This window comes from Cibotium barometz, chromosome 21, assembly GCF_041138505.1.
Source record: "Cibotium barometz isolate CiBa-2024 chromosome 21, ASM4113850v1, whole genome shotgun sequence".
Lineage (NCBI taxonomy): Eukaryota > Viridiplantae > Streptophyta > Polypodiopsida > Cyatheales > Cibotiaceae > Cibotium > Cibotium barometz.
Genome location: NC_141066.1, coordinates 11,060,689 through 11,072,845, shown reverse-complemented (window position 1 = coordinate 11,072,845; position 12,157 = coordinate 11,060,689). Strand labels below are relative to the sequence as shown.

The window sequence follows — 12,157 nt, the reverse complement described above, 5'->3', positions numbered from 1 at the left end:
TTGTCTTACTTATGCTCTTGTGCTTGAGCAACAACACAATAAGCTAGATGATAAAACAATAAAATGTATTTTTGTGAGATATAGCTTAGAAAGCAAAGCGTATAGACTCAGATACCATCTGGCTTTAAAGTGGATTTTGGTGAAAATAAATGGTGTCTTTTTTACTTGTGCATTTGCGGTCAGGACCGAATTATTGCCTAGTCATATTCAGATCCAACCTTTGAATATGAGACTGTCTCGCGCACTGATGTTAGGGCATGGTAGAATTGCCCAGTCCTATTCAAATCCAACCTTTGAATATGAGACTTTGTCTCACGCACCGACGTTAGGGAGTGGTACTAGACCTCAAGTAGAATTGACCTCCCTTATAGCACTAAGACATACGATAGGAGCATTTAGCTTCCATTGAGAGGAGAACTGCGAGAAGAGAGCCTTTCGAAAGAACCAGGCTAATAACCCTAATTAAACCAATAGCACCAATACACATGGGAACTCGGAATTGTGAGAGTCAAGAGCCAAGACAATAGGGTGTCCAATTTATGGATTCATGGGACCATCCTATGCACAAGGACCTCGTAGAATGGAACCTAGACAAGTCATCTTCCACCAGCTTGTCGCGGAGTAGTCACTCTTTCTGGGAATTTACCTACCAAATCTCAACGATGAGATCCTTGATATTTCACATGAGAGTCTCACCCTCCATACTTGTGGTTGTGTTTAAACCCCCATTTGTTGGGGCCAAGATGTCAATCCACTGTGTTGAAAATTTCTCAGAACTACAAGTGTTTGGCCCTCTAAGTGGTGCCCCAAATGATCTTTTTTTAGGCTTCAAATAACTTGTGGGCAATATACGTTGATAAGAAAAAATGGTTTTCTAGTGTGTACGTAGTATGGTTTTTCAATAATGTGATCTAGTAAAATCTACCATACAAGGTAATGCAACATGTGCCATGCATGCAAAGAGACTGGAGGGGAGGGTAATCATAGCCTTGCATTTCTCTCTCTCTCTCTCTCTCACTTTGTGCAAAAACAAAGCCACATGCCACTACTTTCATTTTGCCAAGAGATGCGGGGACAATTTTTTTTATTTTCTTGTGCATAGTCTTTGTAGTGTGCTGGATCTACCTGCGAAAAATGAAGCTGAGGAAAAGGTATAGTGAAGGAGGAGACACAAGGAAGGAGGTAGGGCATGAGGGGTCTCTGTAGCATCCTAGATCTACTTGCAATAGACGAAGCTAAGGAAAAGGTACAGTGAAAGACGAGGCACAAGGAAGAAGGTAGGGCATGAAGGGTTAAGGTGTAGGGCAGCTGTGGAAGCAAAGGAAGAGGCTGAGAGAGGGTAGACAATGGAGATGACCTGCAAGGGGGATCATAAGTACGTTACAAGTAGGGGAGGGTGTTGCACCGATAGCTGACCTAGAGCTGGAAAATGGGGGATCCTAATGTAGGAACTTAGCATTAGTTAAATGGGAAGGGGTTAATCAATGCATGCCTTAAATCAAGTTGACAGCTTTTCGCATGTAATTTGTAACAACTCTAAATATATAATTATTCTTGATTGAAATTTGCAAACTATAAATACAAGAATTGCGAAACTACAAATTAGAAAAGACATGTAAATATTAACTACACATTAGAAAAAACGCCTATTTCAAACAAAAAACCTAACATCAACCCTTGAAAAAAGGTTACCCCTTGACTAGGAAAAAAGGTTATTAAAATAAAACAAAATTAACTTGACCAAATGCAGGGTTCCATGTAAAATAGTGGGCAAAGACCACAAGATCGGCCATGGCAGCTATGGAGCTTCGATCGCCAGCATTTTCCCTCATCGCCCTGTCTCTTCTGGTCTTCTTCTTCACTCACGCGAATGCAGGCCTCGTTCTCTCCAAGGTGGATCGAAAGGTACGCCGAACTTGCACGCCCAAGATCTACTCCATTGGTTTGTTGCCCTAAATCTGCAGCTCTCTGGGTGTTCCATCAAGGCTTTTAGGATTTAAACATTTAGAGTTTCCAAACACCGCGTCTTAGGGTTCACAGTCGGGGCCATTTGCCGGCATGCTAGGTCTTGATCGAGCCAGATCTGCGCGTCCTGTCCTGCTCTACCATGTCATGTAGTTCTTGTGTGCTGTTTGTCTGATGACAAAAGATACCTTTCCCGTCTGTAACTGTATGTAAGCTATGGCAAAATCACCACTGTTTGCAAGTAGAGTGAAGAGGTGGAAGGGAAGAGGTAGGGAATTGCAAGAGGTTTGTAAATTTACCTCAGCATATCTGTGCCTCAGAATTGCAACCTTCTTGCAACTTCCAACGGTCATTTGCACAATCGTTATGTGCAGAGTATTCCACACAAGGCAGGGGTGGTGGATGTGGCCATGTTGATTGATTTTGGTGACATCAAAGACACTTCTGGCTTGTAACATTATGTTAGCGTGGGGGAGTGCTGGTGGAAATGATATACGTGTGTTCCCTACTGAAATTCAGAAGTTCAGCCATAGTTATTGAGATAGCAATACATATCATAATTGCTTACAGAGTGAGCTTACTTCGGTACTTCAAGGCAGCGTTGGTGGATATGAACATGTTGATTGATTTTGGTGACATCAAAACAACTTCTAGCTTGTCAGATTATGTTAGATTGGGAGATTATTGTTAGGTTGGGCAATGGAGCGCTGATTTATGCATTTTCAACATGTGATACTAACTTTGCTGAAGAGAAAAGCATAGAGTAGCATTTGATGATGTGGCATTGTGAAACAGCTTATTTATTTCTCCTCCTATATATTTCACTCACTATCCCAGATGTATATATGGAGTTTGACACACTTACATTCGCCACGTGTCTCTGCTTTCTGTTTGGATCTCCCATGCCTACTACTAGGAGATAGCTTGAACACACTGGTGAAGGGGTAGAGGGATCAATTAAATGGCACTCCAATATAGTTGCAAGTGCAATGTTATCATTTGGTTAGAATTGGGATTGCTACATTGTATGCCTTATTGAACGACGTGAGCCTTTTTCTGTGTGCAGGTTGACTTGAATTCACACAATGTTAGGGCTGTAACATCCATGAAGGTACGTAGCAGCTCTGAAAATCACCTTTTCTATCAATCTCTTGTTCACTGCTACTTTGGTGCACAGGTTTTCTGTTCTGAAGGACTGCTACTGTGTATGCAGATTGAAAATGGAGGCTCCATTCCTGTTTCAGAGGTACTTTTTGCACTGTCTTCTAATCAGGCAAATAGCCTGGCCTTCATTGGTGCCTCCACATCTGAAGGAAAGGGGAAAAACAAAGCATCAGCAATCAATCTGGCTATCAAGCTGGCCGAATCTGAGACCACTGCAGAAGACGTGGTATTGTTCTCTATTGTGTTGAACAAGGCTTTGAAGCCGGGTGAGTCAGTGTCTGTGGAAGTCTATACAGTCTTCACCCACATCTTGAAGCCTTTCCCAGCCGAAATTTCCCAAGCAGATGCACAGCTTGTGCTGTACTCTGACAGCGCTTATGTTCTCTCTCCTTATCCCATCAAAGTGCAAGTGACATTGTTGAAACTCCCAAGTACACGAGTTGAGTCTTATACCAAGGTAGACCCAGTCAAGCTAAGCAATGCTGAACTGAGGTATGGTCCTTATGAGAATATACCGGCATTTTCTTCTCTACCAGTAACAGTACACTATGAGAACAACAGGCCATTTGCTGTTGTGGAAGAGTTGGAGCGTGAGATTGAGATCTCCAACTGGGGCAATATTTACGTAACAGAAAACTACCACTTGGTGCATGGTGGAGCTCATCATAAGGGAGGTTTTTCAAGGTGTGTATCACGTACCTTAAAAAGTTAACTTCATGTCTTGACTCTCATTTTGTAAAGCAAATCTGTTTTGTGTATGAAGGCTGGACTACCAAGCTAGACCAGCAATGAGTGGAGTGGCAGCCCTTCGCCTGCTGCTGGCACGGCTTCCTCCGCGTGCACATTCGGTATATTACAGAGATGAAATCGGCAATGTGTCCACATCGCATCTACGAAGTGACAAGGATAAGGTCAGACTTCATTAATTGTAATAAGTTGTGCTTCCTGTGTCTGCCCGATAGCCTCCTATTTATTATCGGACTTTGTTTTTGTTCTCATGTATTACATTGCAGACAGAGCTGGAGTTTGAGCCTAGATATCCTTTGTTCGGGGGATGGCATGTGACCTTCACAATTGGATATGGAGTTCCATTACAGGACTTTGTTTTTCAGGCACCTGATGGTGGAAGATACCTCAAGTTTCCCTTCGGGTGCCCTCTCCATGATGTTGTTGTCAAGAACCTTGTTGTTAAGGTGCCCCAAAATCGTTTTCCAGCTTCAATTGCAGCGCATGGTATTTACAATGAGGTGCAAAAGATGAGAGACTTACTAGTCTATTGGTTGTTTGCAGATTGTACTACCGGAAGGGTCCAAGGAGCCCTCTGTGCAGGTTCCTTTTGGCGTACAGCAATCTCAGGAGGTAATTTGTGCAATTTTTAAGTAGACATTTAGCTATTATTTGTACACATATTAGGCAGACTCTACATCAGTCCGGCCATATCTGATATAGTTCCAATCTCTTCTTACCTGACAGGTTAAATACAGCTATCTTGACAGTGTTGGAAGGACTGTCGTAGTGTTGTCCAAGAAGAATGTAGTGCAGGAGCACAACGTGTTCTTTGAGGTTCCTTTCTTTACTTTGTCTGTATGGCTAATCCCCTTCATTCTATATGAACGTTGGTACTGTCTACCCATGTGTAGTGAAGGTCTAATGGTTTGTGGTCATACAGGTGTACTTCAAGTTCAACACCATCGCAATGCTGGTTGAGCCACTGATGCTGGTCACTGGTTTCTTTCTCTTCTTTGTTGCCTGCATTGCATATGCCCGCTTTGATTTTTCCATATCGAAATCATCAGCTTCCTACCAGGCTCGCATTCAGCGCGAAGAGGTAATCTTTGGGTTCATTTAAGTGTTGCGTTCAGTATGGGCATGTTAGGTCTGTTATTGCATGAGCTTTGCAGGCTGGAAAGATGGCCAGAAACTTACAACTGATTGTCGGTTTTGCAGCTAATGGATGCAGTGCAGAAGTTGCAGAATGTACTAAATCTCCGCCGTGTAAATGTTAGTGAGAAGTTGGAAGCTTCATTGAGAGACCTGGCTAGGACAGGAGATATTCAGAGCTGTAAGGCAGCTCGCAAAGCTGGTGATGCTGTCCTTAAAGATACCACCAAGGATTTGAAAGCAATACAAGACAGCCTTCAGTCATTCGCACGATCTGTAAACATCTTGCCAAAGGTTCTAACCTTGCCTTTACGTCTGTGTTAACCTTGCCTTTTAAGTATGTTTCCAGTTGATTCTTCTCCTTTTTGAAGATACGTTGCAGCTCCAACTTATCTTGCATGTTGGGTTTTATTTGCAGGTGGAGATGCTGATCACAAAGGAGAAGGAAAAGCAAGAGAAGCTGCTGCAGAAGCACACTGTGGTTGTGGAGTCATATGAGCGGAAGCTGTCCAGCAAAGAGATTGACAACCGCATAGCCCCTCATCAACAGCGGATTTCAGTGCTGAAGCAGGAGATAGATGACATGCTGCAGAGCCTTGATGATTTCTAACCTCCGAAGTTGGGTGCGTGTTCGAACGAGGTGTTATCAAATTAGCTGTATTCTGATAAACAATTTGTACTTGTTTTAGGAAAATAATCATGTGGAAAGGTTATCAAATTAGCTATATTTAGCTATATTCTGATAAACAATTTGTACTTGTTTTAGGAAAATAATCATGTGGAAAGGAAATGCTGCATTATCTCTGGATCCAGTTCAGGTTGCAGTCACTCTTCAGCTGGAAAAATCTACGATCTTTCTGGAATTTCAGCAAAGTTGAAAGATTTTAAATTGAAATGATTGTTTGCAGAGGCTCGGTTTGTAAGTTGATTTGAACAACTTGAGTATCAATGGAAACGAAATAGTTGGCTTTTGTTTTTGCCAGAGCTCTTTTGAAGGAAAGCTGGTAGATCAGTTGGTGATTATTGGCCCCTTTGACTGTGTTTTGTGAAAGAGTATAGAACTTGCTGCATGTCCTTGTAATTCGATACATGCCTTTTAAGCTTGACAAGTTTTGGAGGATGCATGTTGCATGGATTCTCTCAATTACAGGGGCCTGATATGTTTTTACTTTCGTCGTCATGGATCACCATTGTTCTCAATTGTCTTGGGTAGAATGTGCTCCTCCTGTCATCTTCTTAACTATTTTTCTATTCTGTGCGTGTACATAGTTGCCTGTACACAGTTTTTATACATTAAACAGTTATCTTGATTTGCTGAATTTGAATTGGGAGTGTTTGAATGCCAGCATACACGTTTGCTGTAGATGTGGTTTAACTTGAACTCTGAGCTTAATCTTTGAATCATTGAGGTTGAATGTGTACAAGTTTCATCCATGTTCGTAGTATATTTTTGGGGACCATAATAAGAGAACATCTTTGTATTGCTATGGCTGTGTCCCCTGCCCTAGCCTATGACTAACAAAAGAGTGGGCAGCTATAGAGGGAGAGACTGTAGCATACCAAAAGGTACTTAAGTGCTATTGTGGATCACAAGCTCCCATATAATTATTGCTGGTTTTTAATATTTGGATAATAATGCCCACCATTAGGATCAACCAGATGCAGCATCAGATGTATCATCATTTGAGGTGAGATGATACGTTTAATGTTATAGCCAAGCTAATGGAGCACATCCTTACTTGAACCTTCCGATTAGGAGCTCTCAATGTGGGGGGAGAGAGAGAGAGAGAGCACTACCCAACGCAACCGTTAATTTATTGAAATTCTCAATTCCATACCATACCTTAGGTAAAGTGGGATGATCTGCACGTGCGTATAAAAGGGGGGGAGGTTTCAACGTCACAAAACATTGGAAATAAAGTAAATACAAACATTTATTTTCTTCTTTTTTAATCTTGACTAGCTAAAAATGGGTTCACTGCAAGTAATGTAAATACAATCATCTATTTTTCCTTATAATCTTAACTAGCTAAAAATAGGTGGACTGTAAATTTGCCACCGATGGCACGCCAGAAATGATTTCTTTATTGTTTTCAAACTCACCTTTGGAATGCAATTTGCATGGCAATTCGAATATGGTTTTTCTACGCTATTACCCTACATAATGTCTGTATAGTAGCGGTGCACAGATCCCCCCCCAAAATTGTTGAGCCGACTTATCTCCAGGTTACAACATGCTGCCTATATTTGCAAATTTGATCTCTTTTGGCTTTTCTTTCCAGTACCTTGTTGCATGCTACTTGCAACCCTTAAATTTGGCTCCACCCTTCAACCATTAAGTCCTTCCTACTCTTTCTTCAAAGACTCTTTACAAGCTCTCTCTCCACTGTACTCCATCTTTGACCTTCCCCTTCTACCACTTGCCTCTACAATGTGCTCTATTTTTTACCTTCCTCTTGATGGCATTGTTGATCAATAAGAGGCACCCACATGCTTTTGCCTAGCTAATGTTGGGTTTTTCTATTCACAATCACGTCCCAGTTGCTGATTGTTGAGGTAACTGTGACATCGCCTTGCATTCAGGGCAGGCGGGCACATGCATAGGGCATCCATGGGAGAGATTAGGTACACACCACCTCCTAGAACATAGTCCATGGGAGAGATTGGGTACACCTTCTCCTCTTAGAACATAGTAGGTAGACTCACCTGCTATGGAGAATTAGATGCATGCATTGTAGACGTGTGCACTATCTATCTTATGCATGTTGAGATAAAGTATTAGAGCGCTCACAACCACACCTTTTTTTAAGAGGCAGAATTATGTCTGTAAAGTGCCTAAAATTTTAACCCCTCTTAAGTGCTACTGCAAAGAAGTCATTGCATATTTTAATTATCATGTTGTCCAAGAAGTCGAGTAAATGCTTAAGCCACAAAAAGTCCAAGACTAAACCCTCATATGTTGTAAGATTTAAAAGAGAGTATGTACATGAGCAAGATGCTATCAAAAAGGGTATTATTACACATGACCAACAAAGGTAATACTTAGCTTTCAACATTCCAGGTTCAAACGCTTGTGCCAATCTGCTATACTCTCTTCTGGATACCTCCCAAACTTCTTGTCTTTAGGCCCAATGTTCGGTACCACCCAAGAGGGCTTGAAGTCCAGCATCAAATGTGTTCTCTTATCTACTCATTTTGGGGTGTGTACTTATCTTTTGTATCTGGCACACATTTGTTCATTCTAATCTAGTGAGTTTGTGTGCTCTCAAGATTCTCTATCTTGTGTGTTTGCATTGTTACAACCCTAACCCTAATTACAACACCCCACCCCCATTAGGATCCCATCTATTACTAACTTTTTCATTTACTAACTAGCTTCTTCATCCCGAGCATATTCAAGTAATGAAAATGAACTGTGATGAGAAGTTATGTGCTTACTAGCACCACTGTCAAAATACCAAACACGTACATTTGTAAAACAGCCATACATACATACTTATGTAAAGGCTCATACTGCATTGCACAATGAAAGCTTAATCATCATGTGCATAGTTTGTAGATTCTTTGTTTTCCACATTAGATGCTGACACATCAGCTACATCCATACTCGAGTCTTTCTTTTTCTCCTTCTTCAGTCACTTCTTGCACTCATTAATGTAGTGACCAAATTTCCTACAATAGTGGCATTTGCCCTTTTTCTTTGACTTATTGCCTTCCTTCTCTGCAGGCTTGCTCGATAACTCTGATTTTGGCTTGTAACTACCCTGAGGAAAGGATTTACCTTTGCCTCTTTGTTGACTGGCAGTAGCAAAAGCCTGATCTCCTATATGCACGACAGATCTGTTTTGCTTGGATTTCTCTTCTTGTGCAAGAGCACAGAAACCAACTTCTCAAACTTCAAGGCATTTGTATTGCCTAGTTTGATGGTAGAATCAAAACCTTGATATACGAGTCTGGCAATGCATTCAACACAATAGGCACCAATGAACTATCAGGATATACTTCATCAATGCTACTAACCAACTACTCTTTAAAATCCTTGATTTTTGTAAGGGAACTGTCCATGAAGTCTCCCTCATCCATATGCTATGACTTTAATTGCTTACATATATAAGCAACACGTGCTTCATTACATACCTAGTACAATGACGTAAGTGCATCCCAACCATGTTTAGTAATCCTACATGACCAAATGTGAGGAATGATACTCCTCTTAAGTTGACAAATCAAGCAACGCATGGGGTGGGTAAATCCGTGTCAATGGCCGAAGCAAAAGGATGGATGAGTTCAGGCCAGCTTGGATCATCCAGCCATAGCATTGAGCCACACTTCTTGCAAAACCTCCTCCTTGCACTGCTCACCTGATTCAAAAAATAAAGGACTCGAAACTACATCCCCAACATTAGTTTAAATACTAAAGTTGATTGGTAATTTTCCAGATCATGCGAAGATCACGTTGACTTGTTCCAAATTAAATGCATCAACAAAATGGAATGGTCAAATGCAAATGACACTGTCTGCGGGCAACCCATGAAGATCCACATGATGCTGTCCCTGGGCTGTTGCTTGAGAGGAGGTTAGCTGGCTTCATTCCCGCCCACCCAGGTAATTAACAAAGATTCAAATTCCATAGAAAGCACATTAAAGGTGCAAAATATCTCCTTAACTTGTTTCCAGATCATGCAAATATATAATATGATGAATTAGTGAGGTGTTCCTGGATAACATATCAAACATCTCCATGCATGCCACTAACCTGGTCTTTTAAATTCACTGAAAACGACTTGCATGGGTGAAGCTATACATACATACATACGTGTGTGTGTACACAACCTATACACTAGGTTGTGTACACACACATTATACATATACATATATGTATATATATATATATATACACATATATACTATACATACATGCATACGTGTGTGTACACAACCTATACACTAGGTTGTGTACACACATTATACATATACACACGCACGCGCGCGCGCGCGCACACACACACACACACACACATATATATATATATGTATATATATGTATATATATATATATATATATATGATGTATATGTAGATGTACATAAACATATATACATATTATAAAAATAAAAATATAAATTAAGTATATATAAATATAAATATATACATATACATACACATACATTATATATATATATATGTATGTATGTATGTATTATACATGTAGATGTACATAAATATATATAAATATAAATTAAGTATAAATAATTTGCAAAATTAAGGAGTGTATAATAATGGGGTGATTGTGTGTACCGTAGGGGAATCATCCTCGGGGTTTTGGATAGTGGCTTGATAAACGCTGATGTTGTTGTTGTTGCCTTCCACGGAGAGGGAGCCGGCTGATGCTGCGAGGTTGACTGCATAGCCACCACCGCCCGCTGTCTTTCTGCATATGCCACAATAGCAGAGCTACAACACAAACAGGCACCCAACCATAGCTAAATTAGAACGTACATGCACACAGTTACACCATTGAACCTTGAAACGCAGGAATTATGAGCAAGGAATACCTGGTATGGATATGGGTGCTTCGACTCGCATTGGAAGCTGACCGCCCCACAACGACATGATCCTTGCAACCTCATCTTCTTTGTATCAAAATGGACAGCGCCACGACCACGACATGACCAGAATGAACACCAAGGAAAGCGCACAGACCATTTGACACGTGAGACGCATGCACCAGGACAGCACTTAGATCATTAACACGTGTAAATTTCTTCAGGAACCGTGTGGCAATGGTACTGGTGCAGGTTGTGATGTGAGCCGGGTAGGTAATTACGTTTTAGAGGTTTGTCCCATAGTTTCTTTTTGACAAGCGTCATGCCCTCTTTTTTTTTTCCCATTTTTTTAAAGCATTTTGGCCGTATATTTCATGAAACCCATCTATTTTGAAGGGCTAGGGTGTCCTTAAAAAATCAAGCATGGTTTGTCCCTATTGTAAGGGACTACTAAAATATAGGTCTATTACATAGGTGATCTATGCACAAAATTTCTCAAAATTTACAGTAAAATCACATCATACTTCAGAAAACGAAGAGATTTTCAATAAACCATAATCGTTGACAATCCAAAGTAACATAATAATCGCCAATACAAAATCTCAAAATCAAAGAGAGAATCACCAACAAAACGATCTAGCCAATAGGGCCATTCTCTGATGCCCATCCATCCAACCTCCACGTCGGATGTCGTGGCTATTCCAGGTATACCTCTTCTAAATCTTGTCCACTCTGGGTTCTACCAAATGGCTCCCAGAGAGCATAAATCACGTTCTCTATCCGGCGTACCATGTCTAAGGGGACGACTGGCCCGAATTTCAAAATCTCTCTCTCTCTCTCTCTCTCTCTCTCTCTCTCTCTCTCTCTCTCTCCCTGGGGCCTGCACAGAAATCACCTCAAGGCTCTTGAAGAAGCCAAAAACAACAGCCCACGAGAATTAGTAGATTATCATGCACGAAAACGTTAAAGATAAAAATCCCTTCTAAAAACATGATCTTGAACCAAATTAAAGATGATACGTTTTTTCTTTTAAACACTAGAAAGTGGTGTCGGATTCGTTTTGCGAATACCGGCCACCCCGTGTGGAATCTCCCAATTATTCGAACATGGACTTTGTTCTTCTTGTGATGAACTATCTTTCTTTAATACTTATCTCTGACAAATAAAGTTATCTACCCCCTCATGCGAGGCCGTTTTTACTGAAATTTAAGGGTTAATTTGGTATCTGGTCCCTGTTTTTCGGACGCCCGTTTTGCGGTTATATTTACTATGTAAATTCCCATATGTGTTTAATTTAGGCTAAACTACTCACTATGACTCTCTTATACATTATCTAACATGGTTAAGTATAGAATAGAAATCACTTACAAATGACACCACAAAACATGCACAAAAAGCCCCAAAATTGATCAAAAATTGACATCTCTAAAATTACTAAATTTGTGACCCAATCTTAGTCTTTTATGTACTCTAAGTATTTTCCACTTTTCAACATTAAATGTAGATGCTAAAAATCGCTGAGTCAAATGGACCCAAAAATACGTACGTATGAGTACGTTACAACACACAAGTAAGTGGAACCTTGTGCTGGTGTGTTTCAT

General features: G+C 40.6%; 2 protein-coding genes across 3 annotated transcripts; one reads left to right on the top strand and one right to left on the bottom strand.

Moving 5' to 3' along the window:
• The first annotated feature begins 1,709 nt into the window (after positions 1-1,709).
• LOC147626833 (dolichyl-diphosphooligosaccharide--protein glycosyltransferase subunit 1A-like) lies at positions 1,710-6,210 on the top strand. Of its 2 annotated transcripts, none has more exons than XM_086815374.1 (11): positions 1,710-1,905; positions 3,032-3,076; positions 3,179-3,813; positions 3,893-4,040; positions 4,143-4,322; positions 4,420-4,488; positions 4,603-4,692; positions 4,799-4,957; positions 5,077-5,304; positions 5,429-5,633; positions 5,777-6,210. In XM_086815374.1, the coding sequence occupies exons 1-10, from the start codon at positions 1,792-1,794 to the stop codon at positions 5,618-5,620; spliced, it is 1,860 nt and encodes a 619-aa protein (XP_086671500.1). In that variant the 5' UTR covers positions 1,710-1,791; the 3' UTR covers positions 5,621-5,633; positions 5,777-6,210. The 2 variants fall into 2 exon arrangements, with proteins under 2 accessions (XP_086671500.1, XP_086671501.1); XM_086815375.1 differs by lacking the exon at positions 5,777-6,210 and adding an exon at positions 5,700-5,720 and having other exon boundaries at positions 1,747-1,905.
• A 3,026-nt stretch (positions 6,211-9,236) lies between these two features.
• LOC147626832 (uncharacterized) lies at positions 9,237-10,824 on the bottom strand. The gene is made up of 3 exons (XM_086816078.1): positions 10,566-10,824; positions 10,309-10,464; positions 9,237-9,398 (listed from the first exon to the last, which is right to left on the bottom strand). The coding sequence occupies exons 1-3, from the start codon at positions 10,638-10,640 to the stop codon at positions 9,237-9,239; spliced, it is 393 nt and encodes a 130-aa protein (XP_086672204.1). The 5' UTR covers positions 10,641-10,824.
• Between the last annotated feature and the right edge of the window lie 1,333 nt (positions 10,825-12,157).

Excerpts from the sequence above, each read along its gene's own strand:
- LOC147626833 (XM_086815374.1), top strand. The coding sequence starts at position 1,792 with ATGGCAGCTATGGAGCTTCGATCGCCAGCATTTTCCCTCATCGCCCTG. Across the intron at positions 1,906-3,031 it reads TCTCCAAGGTGGATCGAAAG|GTTGACTTGAATTCACACAA; the intron begins GTACGCCGAACT and ends TTCTGTGTGCAG. Across the intron at positions 4,323-4,419 it reads TCAAGAACCTTGTTGTTAAG|ATTGTACTACCGGAAGGGTC; the intron begins GTGCCCCAAAAT and ends GGTTGTTTGCAG.
- LOC147626832 (XM_086816078.1), bottom strand. The coding sequence starts at position 10,640 with ATGAGGTTGCAAGGATCATGTCGTTGTGGGGCGGTCAGCTTCCAATGC. Across the intron at positions 10,465-10,565 it reads AGCACCCATATCCATACCAG|CTCTGCTATTGTGGCATATG; the intron begins GTATTCCTTGCT and ends TTTGTGTTGTAG. Across the intron at positions 9,399-10,308 it reads CCGAGGATGATTCCCCTACG|TTTCGAGTCCTTTATTTTTT; the intron begins GTACACACAATC and ends TTGGGGATGTAG.